A 23,103-nucleotide genomic window follows, 5' to 3' on the forward strand; every position below is an offset into this window, starting at 1 on the left:
TCGACAAATATGGTTACATTTACACAGATTAACAAAAACATATATTGTGTTGTTATTTAGTGTTAACTATTTCATATTTATATTCACATTGTTTTACTGTCGTGTATTAAACTGATTGTGTTTTGTATTTGTGTGTTATAATGGTTATGTTAGTTGTGCCACTTTGTGTAAAAAAAATAAAATGTTCCATTATTTTGGCTACTGCATGCAAAAATATAAATCTCGGTAAATAACAAATGCAGAATTATGTTTCCAATTCTTTTCTAACTGTAATAACTAAAAATCAAAGTCTCAAACCTTCTTAAAGTAATATGTGGTCTAAAAACAACTCGATGGTTGCCAGCCGCCAATAAACAACAAAGAAGAAGAAGAAAAACAACTCGGATCATTGAAGTGGTTCAGATTGGACGGCTGCTAATGTCGTCATATCCGCTGCTCGAGTTTCCCCGGGAATCACTTTGGCGCGGAAACTGTTGTTTAGGGTCGGCGCTTCTGAAGACGACTGAAATTTTACCTCATATCAGGCACTAATTTATATTAATGGCTCCTGTCTCAAATCCTGATAAAGACATGGACGGTGGAGATTGTGGTGAGCGTGTTTACAGTGCTCAGTGTTCATTATCTTACAGAATATTAATGCATTTCATTCAGACAGGCAGCTTATTGGCTGCCTGTTCTGACGGCGCTAATATGAATATATAATATGAAACCGATAAAACTTTCCTGCACCAATTGCTAAAATATGCGTTTATGCGAATACGTGTAGTGTAATATGCTTTAGTTGAGTAATTTTGATGATTGATTTGTAACTATTTCCTATATATAATTGACTATGACTTAAAGAATCTTTAAACATTTGCATTAACATATTTTTTAATAAATACGTTTCCCTTGAGCCTTATAGTTATTGTTATAATAAGTAGAATCAGTGGTTAATTGTTTTGGTTTCATATTTGAAATCTCCGCAAATAGTTTTATTTTTAGAAATAGATTTGGATATATGCCAGTAAAAGCATTATCATTATTTTAATTATAATAGTATTAGTTTTATATTATGCCTCTTAGAGAAAGTTCAATAAGCAATTATTATTGTAAACAATATTAGTGTTTATAATAATTTATATTTTTGTTTGTTTGTAACCATAATAATATAATTATACATAATAATTATAATATAATTATTTGGTGTAACTCCATAATAGCTTTTGCTGGAAAATCATAACAATGATTTGTTTATAATCTTCCATCCATTTTAATTTCACGTGTCACTCTTGATTTGTCATTTTACAGTTTTCTATATGGTATGTTTAAACTTTCTGCAATTTGATTTTACTGAAGCACATTTCTTTGTCCTATAGACACATCCGACACATGTGGCATTGCCACTTCACGTTCCAGGCGGGAGAAAAAAGAGAAAGTGGGGCGCAAGTCGGCTTTAGAGCAACTTAAACGAGCCAAGAAGGGAGAGAAGGTTAAATACGAGGTGAGTTGCATGCCAGCTTTTTGTGTTTTCTCGATGTATACGGCTTCAGTGTTGTTCCAGTGTTTTGACATTGTGTTCTGATCAGGTGGAGGAGTTCACCAGCGTATATGAGGAGGTGGATGAAGAGCAGTACTCGAAAATGGTGCGGGAGAGACAGGATGATGATTGGATCATTGATGATGGTCAGTCAAATTTTCATACTTCTGCTGACCTCAGTTCTTAAATGGCACCAGCTGAATGCCTGTTGTCTTTGACAGATGGAACAGGGTATGTGGAGGATGGAAGAGAAATCTTTGATGAAGATTTAGATGATGACGCATTGGAGAAGGATTCTAAAAGTAGGTTATTTTTATATTCTGTCAGCTTGCAATTTTAAGCATTTTTCCCTGAATTGTCTTTACCAGTTATTTTCACTCTCTATTTAACTGTAAACAGGTAAACAAGGTGGAAAGGGAAGGGATTCGAAAAAGAATGTAAAAAAAGTCTCTGTCAGTAAACCCAACAGCATTAAAAGCATGTTCATGAACAGCAATGTGAAGAAACCTGCTGAGGTATGAGTCACTTTGCCATTTTGTTCCCAGTTTGGTATTTTTGCGTAAAATAGACCTGTTTGTAAATGTTTGTTTCAAAGATTAAATAAATGAACCTGCACTTAAATATGAAGGAATGTTCTGTCATTATTTGGCATTGGCATCTGTAATGAAGATCAGAGAGGTATAATAGAATTGTCTTTACCATGTTTGCATTATAGAAACATGTGGATTTGTCTCAAGATGATCTGCTGGGAGATATTCTGCAGGACCTGCACTCTGAGGTGAATGTTAAATCAATAGCTGCCTACTTTTAATACGAGCATCTTGTAGGTTCTTTCTATCTACAGTGTTTGTACTACAGTATATCAGGTATATGACCTCATGATCATTTGAATGTTTCACAGAAACCAGTTTTGCTCACTCCACCACCAGTCGTTACTTTGAAGAAGAAGAAAACACTGGGATCGCCTATGAATCCATTTTCGGTCAAACCACAGGTGCCAAAGGTAGTCATTATAAATTGCAATAATATTTCACACTATTACTATTTTTGATCAAATAAATCTAAAAATACATTAATTTAGACTTCTTGACGTGGTGTTGGATTAATAAAAAACTGTCGCTATTAAAACCCTTTGTTTATCTCTCAGGAGTCACCTGGAGTCCAAATGTCGAAGCCCAGACCTGTGGTGACGCCGCTTCCTCCAGCTGACCCTTCACCCAGGACTTCTGCTCACATTCAACCTAGTAAATCAGCTGCTACACAGATAAAGAAGCCCCAGAAAGAGGAGCCTGAAGGTATATCTGCCCTCCTTCCTTCCTACAGACTTTGGGTGCAATTTCTTAAAAAATGTATTGCTTTTAATTGTAATTTAAATTTGTATTTAGAAGAGGCGATTGAGTTTGATGAGATGGATTTTGATGAGCCCATGGAGGCAGAGAATGTTGAGGAGGAGCCAGTGAAAGTGAAGGTGGAGCTTGAGACCACATCCACTGTTAAAGTGGAGCCCAAGACTGAGCCACAGGATGAGATGTTAATGTATGTCTGCAACATACAGGCATTCAATAAAGAATTGTCGATATATCCATTGATGTGACAGTCCTTCCGACAGAGAAGGTCATTTTCTGCCATAACCATCTAGTTTGCGCTCCTCAGATCCGGACTGGGTGGTGGCATGTGCTGGGACAAGATTGAGGAGGGGGAACCCATCGAGGCTCATGTGGAAGTGCAGGTGGACTCCAGCCATCTCCCGCTGGTGGAGGGACCTGACGGAGATATGGTCTTCCGCTTCTACTGGTTGGATGCTTTTGAAGACCAGTACAACCAACCTGGTAAGCATCTCCTCCTCCATGATTTTGCATAATACATGTGCATTCAAATCAATTCTAATAGTTTTAGCTCTTTTCTGTGACCCATAATTAATGGTTCTATAATCACATTAAATGCTTTGACTTCAAATGCCCAATTTCAAAGTTTTTCTTCTTATTCCTACATAATTGCATTTTGATAACCATGAAAGTAGTGTTGTACAGTTTATTTGTGATTTCCTCTGCAGGTGTGGTGTACCTGTTTGGAAAAGTCTGGATTGAGTCAGCTAAAGCACATGTCAGCTGTTGTGTTGCTGTAAAAAACATTGAGAGGACGATGTATCTCCTTCCCAGAGAACACGTAAGACCACCTTTTAGTTGACATGCATATACAAAACATGCACCATTAATTCACCTTTTTTTTAAATTGTGTTGCTGTGATTTTAGAAAGTGAATCTGGCTACTGGCGAGCAGACAGATAGTCCAGTAGGAATGATGGATGTGTATCAGGAGTTCAACAGTCTGTCTGAGAAGTTCAAAATCATGAAGTTTAAGTCCAAGGTAATTGCTAATCTGGTTTCTGTACCTGTGGTGCTACAAATATGAAGTTATAAACTGTGCTTCCCCTGTTCAACAGCCAGTGACAAAGAACTATGCCTTTGAAATCCCAGATATACCCTCACAGTGCGAGTACCTTGAAGTCAAATACTCTGTGAGTAGACGTCTCTCACTTATACACTCAAAACAGTCATGTCTATTTTAGAGAAACTTCCTGGAATCTTGGAGTCTGAGACATTTTTTATGATGTGTATATTGTGTTTCGGTAGGCTGAACTTCCTCCTTTGCCATCTGAGCTGAAGGGCTCTACATTTTCCCATGTGTTTGGAACCAACATCTCTAGTTTAGAACACTTCCTCCTTAACAGGAAGATGCGGGGGCCTTGCTGGCTTGATGTGAAGACCCCTCGTGAGTCTTTCTTTAAAAATATACAAACATACCATTGCTCTGTATTTCCTGTACAACAGCGCGAGGTAAAACTTTATAATTGTCCGGATACTTTAATCACTAACTGTGTCCACTCTCACTGTGCCCTCTAGAGTTGAGCAGTCAGCCTATTAGCTGGTCTAAAGTGGAGGCTGTTGCTCAGAAGATTGACCTGATCTCAGTAGTTAAAGACCTGCCGCCGCCTCCTCTGGTTGTCATGTCGATAAGCCTCAAGACTGTGCAGAACCCAAAGACCCACCAGAATGAGGTAAAATCTGGGTCTGATACCTCTGGCCTGTCTGCAGGTCTTTGACTGATTATTGAATCATTCCCCATTAAGTCGTAGCTCAGCTGCACTATGGCTTTAAAGGAATTCATTATCACTTCCTTTGCTTGTGTCTTGCCTTGAGTAGATTGTTTCTCTCGCTGCCCTCATTCATCATAAATTTCCTCTTGACAAAGCTCCACCACGGCCCCCTTTCCAGACCCATTTCTGTGGTGAGTTCCCTCACTCTGCATTTTAATATACATGTGAGAGTAATACCCTCAACAAAGTCCTAAACTGTCTTGTTTTAACACTTATAACACATTCAGGTTATTTGAGTCAGAAGAGATTCTTTCATATTTCATATATCTTTGAGTTATATATTATGAGGTTTTCTCTCTTAGACACGTTTAGGACTGAATTTTCTTAATAAATATGAGTATGTGTGCGCAAAAATACTATAAACAGACAGAAAATGTACATGACATAACCAAATTTCATCGAATAAACTACAGTTGAAAGGGATGACAAAAGACCAAATAGTGTAAATTTGAAAATGAATGGGGGCTTGAAAAACTTCACTGCTGCTACCTATTGATATTGAACCATTGCAGCCTGAAGAATTGATCATCTTTTCATCATAAAAGTGAAAGTATATGCAAGTAAAATAAATACACCTTGTTTGAAAACATTCTAGAGTAATATTTGTTTTGATGTTTTATTAGAAAAAGAATATATAGACTCTCACATGTTCTTATAGATTTCATATAACTATGTATTTAAATTAATTTTCTCAAATATTGATAGTTATTTCTTGCATTACACTGGTTTTGCTATACTTCATGTATGGTTTGAAATTTTAAGAATTTCTCTTTTTTTATTAATAAGTATAGTACTAATATGGCAACAAACTTCGAAATGTTTGCATATTCAAACATTAAAGAGATGTTGTTCATCAGATATAATTTTTTGTTATGATAAAATCTAAGGTCAAAACTGACAGACCCAGAATGTAAAAATATTGAGTTTTTCATGCATTATAAGGATTAAGTTAAAACCCAAGTATTTTTATTAATATCACAGCTTGTTTTTGGCTTGAATAACTAATTATTTTCTGTTGCAGTGGTGAGCAAACCCAACGACTGTATCTTTCCATATGACTTCAAAGATGCAGTTAGAAAAAAGGTATTTTGTTCTTATCTATCAGATGAAACTTGCTCTGTTTTGGAATTATTAATGAAATATGTTTAATAAGCCCCCTGCTGTTTTTGTCTGTTGATTTGACTCAGAACGTTATAGTAGAGATTGCTGGTACAGAGCGTGCACTTCTGGGCTTCTTCTTGGCCAAGATGCACAAGATCGATCCAGATGTCTTAGTGGTGAGTTCAAATGCATGCATTCACCTGGGGTTCACCTGTTGCGTTTCTGGTGCATTTCATTTATTTTTTTCTAATTTGACCACATCTTCCTTTTGATGCTTTAGGGCCATGACATCTTTGGATTTGACCTTGAAGTGCTCCTGCAGAGAATCAGTGTGTGCAAAGTGCCTCACTGGTCAAAGATTGGCCGTCTACGAAGAGCCAACATGCCAAAACTGGGGGTGCGAAGACTTCTAAGAGGACTGGAAGTCATATGAGATTATGATTTTTATCATGTTTTAATCCAATTGTGCATCTTTTTTTTTTTTTTTTATCTCAGGGTCGCAGTGGCTTTGCTGAGAAGAGTGCCACTTGTGGACGCCTGGTTTGTGATGTTGAGATTTCTGCCAAAGAACTGATCCGCTGTAAGAGTTATCACCTGACTGAGCTGGCTGCCCAGATCCTAAAGACAAAGAGGGTGCTGGTGCCACCAGAGAACATCAGGAACTTCTACAGGTTAGTTGCCATCTGTGTGGTTGCACTTGAGCCCTTGCTTTAGATCCTCATCCAGAATGTTTGTGGCAGTATTTTAAATTAAAGTTTCTGTCTCTCCTTTTTCAATAGTGATTCCCCACACTTACTCTACCTTTTGGAGCTTACCTGGATGGATGCCAAGCTAATTCTACAAATCATGTGTGAGCTGAATGTGTTGCCGCTAGCATTGCAGATCACTAACATTGCCGGTAACGTCATGGTAAGATACCTCGACAAACTACACCTATGCAAACCACATCCTAGCTTGGCCCTTGTATTACAGTTAGTATAAAACACACAAATGAGAGAACGCATAATTCATTTGTTAATGATGCATTCATGTCATGCTTTTCTCATTTAATGCTTGCCCTCTCACAGTCTCGTACTCTGATGGGAGGGCGCTCTGAGAGGAATGAGTACCTACTGCTCCATGCTTTCCATGAGAAGAACTTCATTGTTCCAGACAAACAATTCTTCAAGAAGCAACAGCAAGATCTGGTATTAGATTCCTCCCTCCATTATTGCAGCTATCACACTGTTTAAACTTAATTTATACTACTCTTGAACTTTTTCTTATTTTAATTCTGTTCTCAGGGTGAGGATGAGCATATTGACTCAGGCAAGGGCAAGTCCAACAAAACAAGGAAGAAGGCAGCATATGCTGGAGGTCTGGTGCTGGACCCAAAAGTTGGTGAGTCACAATGTCCTTGTGCATATCACTGGTTGCATTTTTATGTTTGTGCCTCCCAAAATATCTATTTCATCTTCTTCCATCAGGTTTCTATGATAAGTTCATTCTTCTGTTGGACTTCAACAGTTTGTACCCCTCCATCATCCAGGAGTTCAACATCTGCTTTACTACTGTTGAGAGAGGAGCAACCAACGCACACAAGAAATCTGAGGTGCGTTGGGGTGGTCGGCTTAGCCTGGATGGGTATGACTATGTATTTTGAGCATACCCTAAACTACTTCCATGATTACAGGAGGATGATGATGAGATTCCAGAGTTGCCAGATCAGAGTCTAGAGATGGGCATTCTTCCCAAAGAAATTCGAAAACTGGTGGAGCGTCGACGACAGGTCAAACAGCTAATGAAGCAAGTGGACCTCAACCCTGATGTGTACTTGCAAGTAAGTACAGTCCCAGGCAAGACTTCAGTGCCTTTCTGTATTGATAACAGGCTGTCAGTTTGGAAGTTTTTTTTCTAGCTCTGCCAATATCATATTTTTGTTTTAAAACACTGTATGCAAGCCTTGATGAATCTTCTCTCATAGTATGATATCAGGCAGAAGGCCCTAAAGCTGACAGCTAACAGCATGTACGGATGCCTTGGCTTTTCCTTCAGTCGCTTTTACGCCAAGCCTTTGGCTGCATTGGTCACTCATAAAGGAAGAGAGGTATGTAACAGTACACAATACCGTATTTAATGGGTATACAACATTCTGTTTAGATCTGCTCTATTTAAATAGAATGTACCAAAGACCTTGAGTCCCACCCCTTTTGTAATATTTTGTATCATTTACTTTACAATTCTACCCCCCCCCCCCCCCTCCTCATTTATTTAACATTTAATAGGGGTAAGGTGCTTTTTAATTCTTTTTACTGGCCAAGTCTAAAAGACTTTCAGATCACATGAGCCAATATTTTATTCACAATAGAACATAGAGAACAGAACATAAATAGAGAAATTTTACACTTATCCACTAAATGAGCTCATTTCAAATTTGATGCCTACTACAGGTCTCAAAAAAGTTGGCTCAACAAAGGGCTGAAAAAGCAAGAAATTTTGAAAATATTCAGCTGGGAGAACATCTAGCAATTAAGTTAATTGACATCAGGTCTGTAACATGATTAGCTATAAAAGGGATGTCTTAGAGAGGCAGACTCTCTCAGAAGTAAAGATTGGCAGAGGCTCTCCAATCTGTGAAAGAGTGCGTAAAAAGATTGTGTAATACTTTAAAAACAACGTTCCTCAACGTCAAATTGCAAAGGCTTTGCAAATCTCATCATCTACAGTGCATAACATCATCAAAAGAGGCAGTCGTGGCCTAATGGATAGAGAGTTGGACTTGTAACCTGAAGGTCGTGTGTTCGAGTCTCAGGTCTGGCAGGGATTGTAGGTGGGGGACTGAATAACCAACACTCTCTCCACCCTCAATACCACGACTGAGGTGAGACCCTTAAGCAAGGCACCGAACCCCCAACTGCTCCCCGGGTGCCGCAGCATTGGCTGCCCACTGCTACGAGTGCATGTTCACTACTGTGTGTACACTTGGATGGGTTAAATGCAGAGCACAAATTCCAAGTATGGGTCACCATACTTGACCACACACCACTTCCCTTTTTTCCCTTTCCCCAAAAGATTCAGAGAAATCTCTGTGCGTAAGGGTCAAGGCCGAAGACCTTTGTTGGATGCCCGTGGTCTTTGGGCCCTCAAATGACACTGCATCACTCATCGGCATGATTCTGTCATTGACATTACTAAATGGGCCCAGGAATACTTCCAGAAACCACTGTCGGTAAACACAATCCGCCGTGCCATCTGCAGATGCCAACTAAAGCTCTATCATGCAAAAAGCAAGCCATATGTGAACATGGTCCAGAAGCTCTGTCATGTCCTGGATTTAAAATGGACTGTTTCAAAGTGGAAAAGTGTTCTATGGTCAGACGAGTCCAAATTTGACATTCTTGTTGGAAATCACAGATGCCGTGGCTAAAGAGGAGGGAGACCTTCCAGCGTGTCGTCAGCGTTCAGTTCAAAAGCCAGCATCTCTGATGGTATGGGGGTGCATAAGTGCATACGGTATGACCAGCTTGCATGTTTTGGAAGGCACTATGAATGCTGAAAGATATATAAAGGTTTTAGAGCAACATCTGCTCCCCTCCAGACGATCTATTTCAGGAAAGGCCTTGTGTATTTCAGCAGGACAATGCAAAACCACATACTGCAGCTATTACAACAGCATGACTTTGTAGTAGAAGAGTCCGGGTGCTGAATTGGCCTGCCTGCAGTCCAGATCTTTCACCTATAGAGAACATTTGGCCCATCATTACCAACTCGACATGAACTCTTCAGCAGCTGGAAAACTATATCAGGCAAGAATGGGACCAAATTCCAACAACAAAACTCCAGAAACTCCTAACCTCGATGCTCAGACATCTTCAAACTGTTTTGAAGAGATGCTACACCATGGTAAACATGCCCCCGTCCCAACTATTTTGAGACCTGTACTAGGCATCAAATTTGAAATGAGCTCATTTTGTTTGCTAAAATTGTAAAATTTCTCAGTTTAAACATTTATTTTAGTTTTAATTTTATTCAAATTTAAAAAACGTCCCAACAGTTCCGGAATTCAGGTTGTATTATTTTGGGTTCTTTTTGTACCTTTAGCTCCTACGGTATAATGTTATTTTAGTAGTATTTATATACCATTATAATACTATAGGTTTAATATTTTTGCCAAAACTTAGCAATACAAAAATTTGCAGTTTTTAGCTAATTTTGGTATTGAAGTTTGTGATTTTATTGTGCTTTTGTCTTTATTTTTATATTTCTATTTAGCTTTATTTTTTTATTTTAGTAATTTAGTACTTCAACTCTTTACTTAAACTGAATTTTATTTCAGTTAGTTGCCTAAGCAACATTTCTAATTTGTCTAGGTATAATATTTATATTATTTTAGCCTTATTTTAATAAAACATTTACTAAATAAATGATAACTATGACTATCAACATGCAATTTCGTTGACAAAATATGACGAGACTAAACTATTAAAAAAAAAAAAAAAACCTACCAAAAACCTCTTTATTTTCGTCAAAAAAGGAGACAAAATGTTATTGCGGACTGCTCTACATGTGTGCAGTTGCCAGATATCAAAAGTTTAAATCCCCGAATCAGAGCTTTGCTGTTGCAAGGATACTTTTCTACCTGGTATTTTGCTTATTTTAAGCATTCTGGCAACCATGTGCACGTGCTTGCTCCTCATTGAGGAAGCGCCGCCGCGATGATCTGAATACAATGACAAACAAGCTGAAGTTATCGATCTAAATGTAAGTGTCACCCAACCAGTCTGTGTTCTGTCATGAGATCTCGACTATATTGTTTGCGATTGTGGATGCTGAATAATTGCACTAACTCAATCGCTGTTGTTTTAATAGAGAAATAGGCTTTTGCAATGGAATTAGTGGAATTACTTGGAATTTCACTGTAACTTTTTTTGTTTGTTTGTTTTAGCAGTTTTCATAATGTAGTCAGAGATTGCATAAGTCTTTGGTATTCATTTTATATAATACAAAGCCTATAATAAATCAGTACACTAGATGAGGTGAAATAAACCGTACGAGTCCACATTCTATGATTTGTGCTTACTGGTGAAAGTGCAATACCTGAAATGCAAAAGTAAATGTCTCATATGACAACAGTAATGTTTTTTTCTAAGGCATGTTTATAAAAATTGCTTTGAATGTCCTAATTGAACTATGGCCTAATCCTGGTCTGTGAAACCAGGCCTTAGTCGACTAAAACTAAATGGGATAAGGTTGACTAAATATGATTAAAAACTAACAAGGACATTTAACACGGGACTAAGACTGAAGACTAAAACTGAAAATAGCTGACAAAATTAACACTACATGAAGTATACCTTGTTATTATCTTGCCATTCATTAACCACAGGTGCATCTATATTTACTGCCACTAGAGGGCAGTCTAAACCCATCCATAACAGTTTGTCCATGTGAGCTGCTCCTCAGGGCTCTGGCTCTGATTTCACTCGCCTCCTCATGAGCCTCTGTTCTCTTTTGTGCTTTAACCAATTTGACTTGATCTCTTGTTCCTTTTATGCCACCTCCTTGGCATGATTGCCGGCTACCTGCTCTTGACTTTAATGAGACCAGACTTTGAAAGCCCACCAGGGTGTAACTATACAAATGGCGACACATTCACGCTCGTAACCGCTCTCCCTTCTTCCACAGTGCTGCTGGGCGTTGTGGGGCATTGTTTGAAATGTGGGGGGGAACCAGTAATTACAATCTCTTTGCATTAGCCCCAGCATTCAACACAGGTTTTCAGTGCCTCATTTGTTACACGAAGAGCTACCAAAAACCCAATAAATCCAGTGAGGGGGAAAAAGGAGTGCTTGCAACGTTGATTTTTGCATTTGAAAATTGAGTTTTGCGGTATTTAAACCACTTCACTGGAGACTGACGATATTAATAATGTGATTCTTAATTTCTACGAGCCCAGCCTGACTCGACAACCTTAATTACTTTGATTAGTCTTATTCTGATACATGTTCTCGACTGTCAACCAGCATGATGCTGAACTTTACGCTAAGATGTTTTGGTAGAGATCAATGGGAAATGGAAGGGGGACGATAGCAACAAATACTCACACGTACTTGTGTTATGTTGACCCTGACATTAGTGGCGTGATTTGAATGCTTCTGTATTCAGTTGCCATTTATATTTTGATTGAGGGCCTTCTTTATCTGTTGAGAACAGTGTTAGCGATAGGCTTTGGTGTTGCGGATGTCATTTTTTCCATGGCGATAAAGATGCTTGATTTGGCCCCTGTTCAGATGCCCTCCTGAGCTTCTCGTCTTTCCTGATTGGCCTACGGTAAGGGGATCTGGACAAGCCCCCGGTGATTCTCAGCTTGTTAAAATATGCAGGCTCTCAGAGCCGTGATGGAGATGATGGCTGTTTGGCAGCAGCGTCTTAAGGGATTCACTGCACGATGTGCCATTTCAAACTTTTAAGAGGGCAAGAAGTCAAAGAGGCAATTTTCTTTTTGTGTCTTCCGTTGGTTCCAGACACGCAGAACGTAACTGTTGTCTAATTTGACAATTGGGTTTTACGATCGTCAAACACTAAATCCTGTCAGTCAGATGGTGCGTCGGTCTCGTCTTCTGATGGATGGTCTGCTGTCTGCACCATCATTGTTTTGGGATAAGAATTACAGGCGCTCTGCTTTTAATAGAGTTAACTAATACTTTCTGAGAAGCTAGCTTAGCTTAGTGCTAACCTGCCACATGGGTGTAAATTCAGCCAGCAGGTGTTGTAAAGTGGCTTGAAGTCTAGAGGTGCCACAAGAGAGAAAGTTATGAGATTTATTGGCTGGTTGCTTTGAGTGAAGCAATAGGGTCGGTTTCTTAAAGCAGGGGTATCATCCCTTTTAAATTTGATGATCCCCCTGCGAGGGACTCTCGTCCTGTAATAAAAAAGCAAGTATGCGTATTTCCTTTTATATACTGTATTAGAAAAGTTTTGTATGATTTTTTTTTTTTTTTAGCTTAATCTTCATATTAAAATAAGTTCTAAATTATTTTTTGTTAATTATTAGTTTTTCTATGGGAATAACGTTTTAATACAACTGTTGTACTGTATTTGATCAAATAAATGCAGCCTTGGTGAGCATAAGGCTTTTTCAGGTAAAAATATATAGATATATTTATATCTACTCACACACACACACACACACAAAATATGACTAATCTCTTGATTTTGGGCCAGTCTTTAAAAATAAGAATGAAAATTTGTATGTTTGTGTATGTATGTATGTGTATATGAAGTGAAGTGACATTCAGCCAAGTATGGTGACCCATACTCGGAATACGTGCTCTGCATTTAACCCATCCAACGTGCACACACACAGCAGTGAACACACACACACACCGTGAACACACACCCGGAGCAGTGGGCAGCCATTTTATGCTGCAGCGCCCGGGGAGCAGTTGGGGGTTTGGTGCCTTGCTCAAGGGCACCTCAATCGTGGTATTGAGGGTGGAGAGAGTGCTGGACATTCACTCCCCCCACCTACAATCCCTGCCGGCCGGAGACTCGAACCCGCAACCTTTGGATTACGAGTCCGACTCTCTAACCATTAGGCCACGACTTCCCCTTATATATATATATATATATATATATATATATATATATATATATATATATATATATATATATATATATATATATATATATATATATATAAATATAAATATAAATATAAATATAAATATAAATAAATAAAACAAATATATGACAGTGCTATTAAACACATGATTGTCTATATATATGTGTGTGTGTGTGTATATTAGGGATGTTCAATATACATTATTTTTCCCAACCGACGCTCGTTAACCGATTATTAATCGTTAACCGACAAGATTATTTTAAATTAGAACTGAATTAAATTAGAATAAGTGTCTGTGACCCGTTAAAAATACTTACATTTGTTTTCCGGGGATTAATTTTACATGCGCAAAAAGCAGCAAACAACAGAACATGAGGATTCACATGGTCATCTTAGCTATCACATCACGCACCTGCAGCGCTTTTGCGAGCAGAGAAAAACATAAAGCTAGGCGCAATATATAATATAACAAATAAATAGGCCTATACGAGAAATATATTTTCACTTAAATATTAATTTAAGAAAACGAAAGAGAAACTGTGCAACATTGTTCATTGTTGTGCTATGCGAAAGGAAAGCAGACGGCAGAAAGCGGCATCCAATTTTTTTTTTTTTTACATTTACATTTATTCATTTAGCTGACGCTTTTATCCAAAGCAACTTACAATTGCTATATATGTCAGAGGTCGCACGCCTCTGGAGCAACTAGGGGTTAAGTGTCTTGCTCAGGGACACATTGGTGTCTCACAGTGGATTCGAACCCGGGTCTCTCACACCAAAGGCATGTGTCTTATCCACTGCGCCATCACCACCCTTTTTTTTAGGCTTATTTTACTAAAGCACAAAGATTTGTTTTTATTGTGAATATACACAAATAAAAAGCAAACCTTTTACAATTCCGATCATCTTCATGACTAAAAGGAGCAGTTGCTTCCACTGTTAGAAGGGGAAAAAAATCAAGTGATTGCACCAGCGCTGCATGTGCGCACAGTTAAGCCCAATTTATACTTCTGCGTCGGACCTACGCCGCAGCCTCTACGCCGTAAGCCGTGTGTCGGCTTTCATTTATACTTCTGCGTTGTTGTCCGCATCGACGTGCAGTACACATGCGGACCGCTAGTCTGCAGTGTCCATGGGCATGTTGCTGGTGTAACCCCACAGTACCACGGCAAAAGCCGAAGAAGAAGCGGCTCGTCGGAGAAGCATTATAGCCGTGACGGCGGCAAATAAATAACAGATCATTAAATCATTATTTAAAACTACAAAAAGGAGACAACAACGTAACGGGAGAGGATGGCCCTCTTTCAATCTCCACAAGGACGTGTACCACGGCAGATCAACATGGTTTGTCGTGTACAACTACTTATGTATAATGCTATGTAGTATAATAAGACACTTGTTCTTTGCTTTGTTTTATTTTAAATAAGGTGTAACATTAAACTATATTACAGTGCTCATAAATGCACACAAAACTCAAGTACATGCGGAGGGAGGGGTTCTAGCTGACCAATCACAGCGCTTGCGGTCCGCGTAGAATTGACGCGCTGTTGGATTTTTGGAGAGGTGCACGTCAGGTACGGCGTAGGTTACGGTGCAGGCCTGTGCGTCTCTGTGTAGGCTACGGCGTAGGTTCGACGCAGAAGTATAAATTGGGCTTTAAGCATTCTACCTTGACAATGCAGCCTGTTCATTATCAAAATAAAAAACAATCAGTCAAACATATGGAAAAAAAGCACAGTGCTCAGTTTAAATATGTAGTAAAAACTGTGCCATTAAGCGTTAATCGTAAGCCATTAAACTTAACTGCCGTGAAGTTATGCAAAACATTTTGTTTTACGTGGATATTGGAATGCGAGTGAAGTAGGCCTACATAAAAGGTAAATAATATTTTGCCATTCAAATACATCGCGAATACGGAAACATTTGTGTCAAACGAGAGACTCAACATTGGTTTCAGTTTCGTTTTAGCATAAATTAATTCGTTTTGGTTTGTCGTTTATATAGCTATAGCTTCTTACATTTTTAATTCTTGTTCTTTTCTAAATAGCCTACTGTTCATTGAAAGGATTTGTTGTGGAGTGAGGGGAACTAAAATAGCCTAGCTATGTTTACAGTGTTTATTATAATGTTTGTAATTCGCGTCTGCCTATTTCTGAATTAAGTAATAAAATGCGACTTATAGGCAAGTTGTTTTTTTCTCTCTAAAAAAAAAAAAAAAAAAAGTTTATTTTTATTTTTTTATTATATACGCGTAGCTTATTTTAACCGTGCAGCAAACCTTTTAAAATATTTTGATAAATTATTATAAATTACTAATAAGTGAATTTAAACCGTTTAACTGATTGTATTAATCTGTCAAAATTCTTATCAGTCAATTCTTAACAGGTTAACCGGTTAAAATGAACATCATATATATATCAGGGCTTGCAAAATCAATAGCCCGACGTCCCGGGCCTATTGTGTTTTCCAGTCGGGCTACCAAATGTATCACTGCCCTGCACGACAGGGCTCCTGCAGGTCCTTAAAAACTCTTCAATTTAGTTGTATCAAACTTAAGGCCATAAAAAGTTTTTAAAACGTTAAATGGTATTAGAAATGTCTTAATTATAATTTCAAGAGGTCTTACAGTCGGGGACGGAAAGACAAGAATGGCGATACGGATGGATAAACTTAAAAAGGCAATGATGTCATTGAATAAATATGAGCGCTGCACGTTTCAAATCAAAACACAACACGGATGTCTTTATGTGAACGTATCTGAAGGGAACCGACTGTCCTCAGAATCGTGTTGGTGGCATCTTCATTTCATCTTACCTGTAACGCCTGATAAAGCAGTGTTTATGAGCGCGGACGGTGCTGCATTGTGTTCTGGAAACCGCTATATCAAGCCGCTCCTAAAGCGCCACCTCGTGGCAGAGGATGAGTTTGCATTTCCAATAAGCCTTTCTTGCGGTTTATGGTCAGATCAATGCAAATATCGACCATTGTTTTTAAGCAGCAAACACAGAGTTGTAAATGAGAAAGCAGATAATGTGCCTTCTAAAAATCTAAACCATTAGACAGTAATATTTATTTGTTTTAATTTAATATAATAATTTATATGCTTGATTTATCCCTTTTCATAAAAATGGTCTAAGGCTGAAATGCTGTTGTATAAGATTTTTTTTTTTTGTGAAAACCTGTATCTGAACTGTAAATCATGTAATTTTATGGCTTAATACTGTATGTTACCATAGACATTGTCCAACCCCGTCATACTGTTAATTTTACTTGTGCAGCTCTTAAAATGGGTCATAAATCTGCAGATACCTTGTAAATAGTGAAATCAAATTCCTTTCTTCATATTTGTTGATATTTGTGTATTGAAAATATTTTTGATTGACGATTAGACTCCTATCTGATTTTCTCTATATATATATATATATATATATATATATATATATATATTAGTGCTGTCATTTTTAAAAGTCTTCTTGCACTGGATGTGCTGATTTCAGCCTCATGCCAGCTGCTGTCATATAAAACACCTGTGATTCACAACTACTTGCTTAGGAGCTCACATTCATGTAAAGTAGCCTTGTTGACAAGTTTGGGTGAGTAAGGGAAAAACGCACAAGATAGTACTTTCAGTACCCTGTAGTTGGTGATATCACATCTTTTGTAGCAGAAATAAATTGCTGCGGAAAAGCTAGGTACCTTGCAAAATGTAATGTGTAACTGCAACACTCATTTCAAATGTAGTTGAGTAAAGAGTACTATGGAATGATATTCCGGACATTATTCAAACGGAATTGCAAATTGTATTTGCAATTGCGTTTTCAATTTGTGGACGCATAAAATGTACAGATACTTATTAAAAATATAGTGAAGTAGAGAGTAAAAGTTGCTAATATCTTTTGATACTCAGTAAAACTACAAAGTATCCGAAAAGATACTCAAGTACAGTAATTAGTTACATTTACTCCAATACTTTACACCTCAGTTTTTTTCTTGTAATCTATAGACATAATCAAGGTCATCAAAGTGATTTTATATTTCTGCTGTAAAACATGACTACAGATTCAGAATAATTTTGAATGCAGTTTGGAATTTATTAAAACTAGCTTAAGCTGTTGTGATTTAGCTCATTTTGCTCTGACAATTTGGGGAAATCCTCCTGCAGGCCAGTTAGTAAGAACCGCCTTTAGCTTTTACTAGTGCTGGTGAAGTGACGTTCTGTGCCCCTTGACCTTTCCAGGGAAACATTTGTTCTGGTGCGAACCCTGTACTCCCCTGGTATGAGATGCATGCCATGGAATAGGCGTTTAGGGTTTCATGTTGAGGGGTCCGTCCTGATTGATGTGCCTAAATTTTATTTTCAGCTCTTTGTGCGGCAGCCAGTGTGAAAAGCGGAGCTTCAGCTGTGGAGCTGGGGAGGGGGTTTAGGTCCGGGGTTAATCGAGTGATGTTTACAACTTCTGTCGCTACGGACTGCTGATGGTTCTGGAACGTTAGTTGGCCTGACCTCTCACCCCGCCTTGCCGCCAAGCCCCGGACCCCTCTTTACCTAGTGTAGACGAGTTTAAAAAGGTAAAACAAAACGAATTATGCAGTCATGGATGTCATATCCTTGTGCCATGAATTCTTCAGATCTCGAGCGGCTGTTGGTGAGATGAGATGGTCGTGGTGAGTTAGGTGTCATCTGAGTAAACATTGTTTCCTTGCTGCTATCTCAGACGACACGTCCAGTTGTCCGAATTACAAAGGTCATTTTTAACCTTCCCAGAATAAGATGTAAGTGCCCTCCTCCCCCGTTGTAGGCATTGTTGCATGCACCGTTTGACCTTGTGGTCTTTTGGTTGGGGATTTGCTCCTGATATCACTGGACTTAACAAATAGTCACAGGGCCCAAAGCATATTTTTGGATTTGGGCGCGAGACGCAGTCAGCTTCACGTTCCTCACACGAGTTCCTTCAAGAGCTTTGCACCTTTTAATTTAGGCCGGCATCGTGAGTGAGGTGTTATTCTTAACTAATGCCTTCTGCGGACTCTTTTAATGTTGTGTTTGATTTAACAACGCACGTTTGCTGCCTGTTTCCCCATTCTGCTTACTCAAACGCTTCAGTTTAGCTCTAATGTAATATTCACCTTTCATTGAGATACTGGTTTTACTGTTGATAATGAATAGGTGGAAAGAATCATGTCACCCTGCATGTGTTGAGGTGTCACTCAATTTTCCAATGATGTAGTTCAGTTAACTGTAGAACATAGTGTTACGTTACACCACAGCCACCTTTGAGGATTAAAACAGAACCGCTCGTTGATTCTGGAGTCAATTAGAACAAAGACAATAAAATAAACATTTTCCATCCTTTATTTTGTGCCTATTTAGGGAAAAAAATAACAATAGCAATTATTATTGTTGTTGTTATGAGTAATTTAGTGTTTTATTAAAAATTTATTTAGACAGTAGTATAGTATTTTAATATTTATTTATGTATATGAAAATTTTCAGTTCTTAAAATTCTGGCTAATAATTGTATTAATATTATGGCTGTTAACCCATAAATTGCTGATAAAATGAATATTAATTTTAAGATTTTTTAAAACAAATGACATTTAACAGGTTTTAAAAATGCGTGCCATGTCCTGGAGACGCTGTGAAAGCGAAACTACTTCGCTTGGGCTTCCAAAAGAGGACACAACTAGAAATCAGTGGTTAAGTTGTATTTACAACACTGTTCCAGAGCAGTACAATGCAAAAATTTGAGTGTGTGCGGCGCAATTTACAGAGAACTATTTCCTGAACCTGGGAGAGTAGCCTACAATGCCAGCTGTGCACTATAGGCTGTTTCTATAAAGTGGGGCACTTCCAACTTTGCAAGGACAGTCTGGCGCTTCTTACTCACAGCCTTTAAGTACGTTTCTGCTACTGACAATTCAAATTCTGCTACTGACAATTTTGAGCAGTGTAGAGTAGTGCTTGTATAGTGCTCTGGATAGCTGGCCAATCTGAGCACGCCTCTCTTCTCAGAACGATGAGCTTTGTAAAAATCGACGCGTTTCAGAAAGGCGGGGCATAGAGGAGCAACAATAATGTACAGTATGTGGAAAATGTGTTTTTTTAACTTTAAACCACATAAACACATTGCATTACACCAAATACATACAATATTGTTCTTTTTAGCAACGTCATATGACCCCTTTAAGGTTACAGTTGAATTTTGTTATATTTTATTTGTTCACTTTTTTTTTTTTTTTTTTTAAAGTAAAGCTTTCAGTTTTAGTTAACTATAATAACCTTGCTGTCAACCAGCCCAAAATATTCTCACACTGGCCCCTGATGATGTAAAGATCTTGTAACCAGTGTCGAGTTTATTTGTGCCGTATGAGAAAATAGAGTGCATCAGTGTGTAAATGTATGTGTGTCAGCTCAAGCTCTTAATTCAGAACGAACATCTAATAAATTTTGTTGGGAAATATTGATCAGAGGTATTATGTTGGGGTTTGGGAAGGGTACGCTGTGCTCTTTTTAGTGGGATATTTTTACCTCCAGTTATAAATGCCAGGCTGGCCGCTGAAGTGATTTTAAGCGGTCGTTTTAAATCAGAGAGAGGATTTGCAGCGATATTTTACCCCTTAGAGCTCAGACCCCATGTGATCTGCCCCATTTGCTTCCACAAGGCCTATGCAGAATGTTTGCGCACCTGTGTTGCATAAATGTCTTTATCGACTGTCATTGTACTGTTGTCTTTGTGCATTTGCTGTTGTTACGTCCTTTAGATAATGATTTGCACATTGCCAGAGAGATGACTTTATGCAGCCATCTACCTAAAAAATGTTTAAATGCTACGAGGGCAATTCATTTTTGCGTGTCCCACTATGGTTTAAATCTGCCTGTGTGTTTGTGTGTGTTTTAGATCCTCTGGTCAGAGGATAGAGAGATGACAGCGGACATATTTCACCCTGACAGTGCAGTGTTGCTGTTGCTATTTTAGGCAGAGGACTGTCATCCTCAAAATGCTTTTCAGTAGGACGCTTTTCAAAACAATCGTCACCAGATACTTTTTTACAAGGTTTCTGTACCGCTCCAGGGCTTAAAATGCCTGCTATGATGTGCACTGAAGCCAACAGAAGACCAGATGCCCCCGACGAGCAAATGGCACCACGGGGCAGGGGGAATGAACGGTTTACGAGAGCAGCCGTAGACTTAGTTTTTTTCTCTCTAAGCATTCCGCCGCCCGCTTGAAATGGTTGGGAAGAGATAAATGAACGTGTTAATGACAGACCTGTCGATTGGGGCGAAAAAGACGAGGGCCTTATGGGTAGACGGGGCCAAACGCTCCTGTCCTGTCAGTCACTGCGATCCGAGCCAGTTGCTTCAGTTCATGGGTGGTATTTTAACACCATTTTAACTTTAGGATGCACTGCTTGGTATCGCCTTCCATTAAGTGCTTATTGGAGTAATATGCATTTGCAATGACTTTACTTCCATAAAGTGATGTATTTCCAAATTAAATTGTTAAATTGAATATTAAAATACTTTGAGACTTAATTTAATCCATCAGCATGTTATTAGGTTATGAAAAGTAGGTTTTAACATTATCTTATTTATTCTCGTTTATTAATGTCATGTTGTCTTTCACTTTACGGCAAATTTAAATGGAGAATGAATGCATTCATTAGTGACATTAAAAGAGCAACTAAATGGAAAAAATATCGGTTTTGCTCAGATGTGTGTGTGACAGAGGCATTAGTGATCTGATGGTAGGCTCCATAATGACCCTCTGCTGACTCTTTATCATGTCACGCTCCAGATGCGTCCCCAGGCATGTGACAGAGAGGGTCCGGTCCCCTTTTCCGTCTTACTAACGGGCGGCTTTTGCTCCGACACAGCCGCTAATTCACTGAGCCTTGTAATTACCATCCACTTTTCGCAGTCAGACAGGGAGCTGAGAAAAGGCTAAATGGGGCAATGTTGGCCCGCCGGACAAAAGTACAGAATGTTGAAAACGTTTACAGAAGAGTTGGTGCTGTCTGTGTGTTTAATGTTTCTTGCACCGCTATTTAGAGACAGCGCCATGGCTAAAAAGAAGTGACATTTTTACTCATTGGTGTGCTTGCAGTGTAAATTGAATGTAATGATCTAAATGATATAGGGACCCATCTTGGGTAAATAAATAAGCCTTTATTTAGCATCTTTGAACGATAGTGTGTTTTTTTTAATATGCCAACAAAGGTTTGGGGTCAGAACTATTATTCTTATTTTTTTTATAATAAATTTAATACTGTTATTCATCAGCAATGTGTTAAACTGATTAAAAGAGACAGTAAACACATTGTTTCAAACAACTTCATCATCAAATTGGAATTTTTAACTGAGCCCCAGCCTTTGAACGTCTGATTCACTACTAAAAGACTCAAAGCTAGTTCTTTTATTAAATCTGTTAAAGTGATTCTAATTCTAATGAATCATTGGTGGAATCAGTTATTGGTGTAAAGAATTAATGTGTGACTCATATGACTCATTATAAATGTTAGAAATGCATTGCTGAAACATGTTACAAAGACTGTCAACTATGTAGTACTTAATTGTGGAGTTAGACCGTTAAACAGTTTTTACCCATTTTTGTGATCAGGATTTTTTGGGGCGGGGCTAAATCAATCGAGCCACCGAGCACGGCCCCTTTCCCAACACTATAATATGCATATTCGACTTGAAGCAGTGCTGCAGACCGATCGATGTGTTACATCAAAGTACAGTGAGAGGTACAGAGAGCAGATGCTGCTGATGCTTTTGAATCGCTCTCATGGTACTTTGATGTCATACACTGATCGTTCTGCAGCGCTGCTTCAAGTCGAACACACCTAATAACTAGAGCTCATTAGCATCAGTGGTTCTCAATCGCGATTACTGTCATTACCGTTAGTTACTACAGCCTACAGTTTTCTATCTAGCTATGCCTTCGTCACGTAAAGGCATAATACCTGGTTGCGATCATTTACAAAACAGTTCGGTCTCCTTATTAAATAAGCTGATAGAGGAAGACAGTTGAGAGAGACGGCAGCTTTCCCGCGAGGACATGCCCCCAGTATCTGAGAGCAGATAATTCTGCTTATTTTTTCAAGATTTTGATAGCTTATTTCATTTTCCTGGCGGGTTTTGTAACATTTAAATTTGGCTGGGTGGTTGTTAATAATTTTTTCTGTTGTGAGACAAACTCAGAACACACATTTAATATTGATTTTACACAGACTTTAAGATTAATCACAGTTACTGTATACTTAACTCTATATGGACCTCATTATAACGTTTAGTTTGTTAAACATTTGTTACTGAATTTCGAGGCCTAGTTAAATTGGCACATTCACAGCTTTTCTCCCTTAAAAGATTTTAAAAGATAATATTGTTTTAATTTACTATGCAATGAAGCGTCATTTATTGTAAAAACTGTTCAGGGCTGAGAAGGTTTACTCAGAAAACCCATGCTGGCGAAACATCGCTGGACTCCGATGTCAGAGGCTCTGTGCCATCTGTCTGTATGTTTACTCTCAGATGTGTTGGTCGGCATGTGTTTTAAGACGAGCCGTCTCTGCTCTCATTTCTGAGCCATAGTCAAATGACTTGTCTTTCAGCTCTATGGGCCCCCCTCCCCCCAATCTTTTTCTGTTGTCATAATACACCGACATACAGTACAGTGGCTATGGAAACATATACAAACATAATCTAACTCATCACTGTAGC

At 38.5% G+C, this 23,103-nt stretch overlaps 1 protein-coding gene across 1 annotated transcript in view; it reads left to right on the forward strand.

The window, feature by feature from the left end:
- The first annotated feature begins 443 nt into the window (after window positions 1-443).
- Window positions 444-23,103, forward strand: part of LOC306863446 (DNA polymerase alpha catalytic subunit-like) — a 69,275-nt gene continuing 46,615 nt past the window's right edge. Inside the window, exons 1-26 of the mRNA XM_079406783.1 lie at window positions 444-589; window positions 1,359-1,483; window positions 1,569-1,665; window positions 1,741-1,821; window positions 1,919-2,034; window positions 2,235-2,297; window positions 2,421-2,522; window positions 2,667-2,814; window positions 2,905-3,055; window positions 3,173-3,348; window positions 3,573-3,685; window positions 3,772-3,885; window positions 3,962-4,036; window positions 4,152-4,290; window positions 4,422-4,576; window positions 4,722-4,806; window positions 5,697-5,758; window positions 5,863-5,952; window positions 6,057-6,173; window positions 6,272-6,447; window positions 6,556-6,685; window positions 6,844-6,963; window positions 7,060-7,156; window positions 7,243-7,367; window positions 7,449-7,595; window positions 7,740-7,862. Coding sequence (XP_079262909.1) covers window positions 541-589; window positions 1,359-1,483; window positions 1,569-1,665; window positions 1,741-1,821; window positions 1,919-2,034; window positions 2,235-2,297; window positions 2,421-2,522; window positions 2,667-2,814; window positions 2,905-3,055; window positions 3,173-3,348; window positions 3,573-3,685; window positions 3,772-3,885; window positions 3,962-4,036; window positions 4,152-4,290; window positions 4,422-4,576; window positions 4,722-4,806; window positions 5,697-5,758; window positions 5,863-5,952; window positions 6,057-6,173; window positions 6,272-6,447; window positions 6,556-6,685; window positions 6,844-6,963; window positions 7,060-7,156; window positions 7,243-7,367; window positions 7,449-7,595; window positions 7,740-7,862 — 2,976 coding nt within the window. The 5' untranslated portion in view covers window positions 444-540. The remainder of the gene's footprint in view (window positions 590-1,358; window positions 1,484-1,568; window positions 1,666-1,740; window positions 1,822-1,918; window positions 2,035-2,234; window positions 2,298-2,420; window positions 2,523-2,666; window positions 2,815-2,904; window positions 3,056-3,172; window positions 3,349-3,572; window positions 3,686-3,771; window positions 3,886-3,961; window positions 4,037-4,151; window positions 4,291-4,421; window positions 4,577-4,721; window positions 4,807-5,696; window positions 5,759-5,862; window positions 5,953-6,056; window positions 6,174-6,271; window positions 6,448-6,555; window positions 6,686-6,843; window positions 6,964-7,059; window positions 7,157-7,242; window positions 7,368-7,448; window positions 7,596-7,739; window positions 7,863-23,103) is intronic.

Source organism: Barbus barbus (genome assembly GCF_936440315.1).
Source record: "Barbus barbus genome assembly, chromosome: 44".
Lineage (NCBI taxonomy): Eukaryota > Metazoa > Chordata > Actinopteri > Cypriniformes > Cyprinidae > Barbus > Barbus barbus.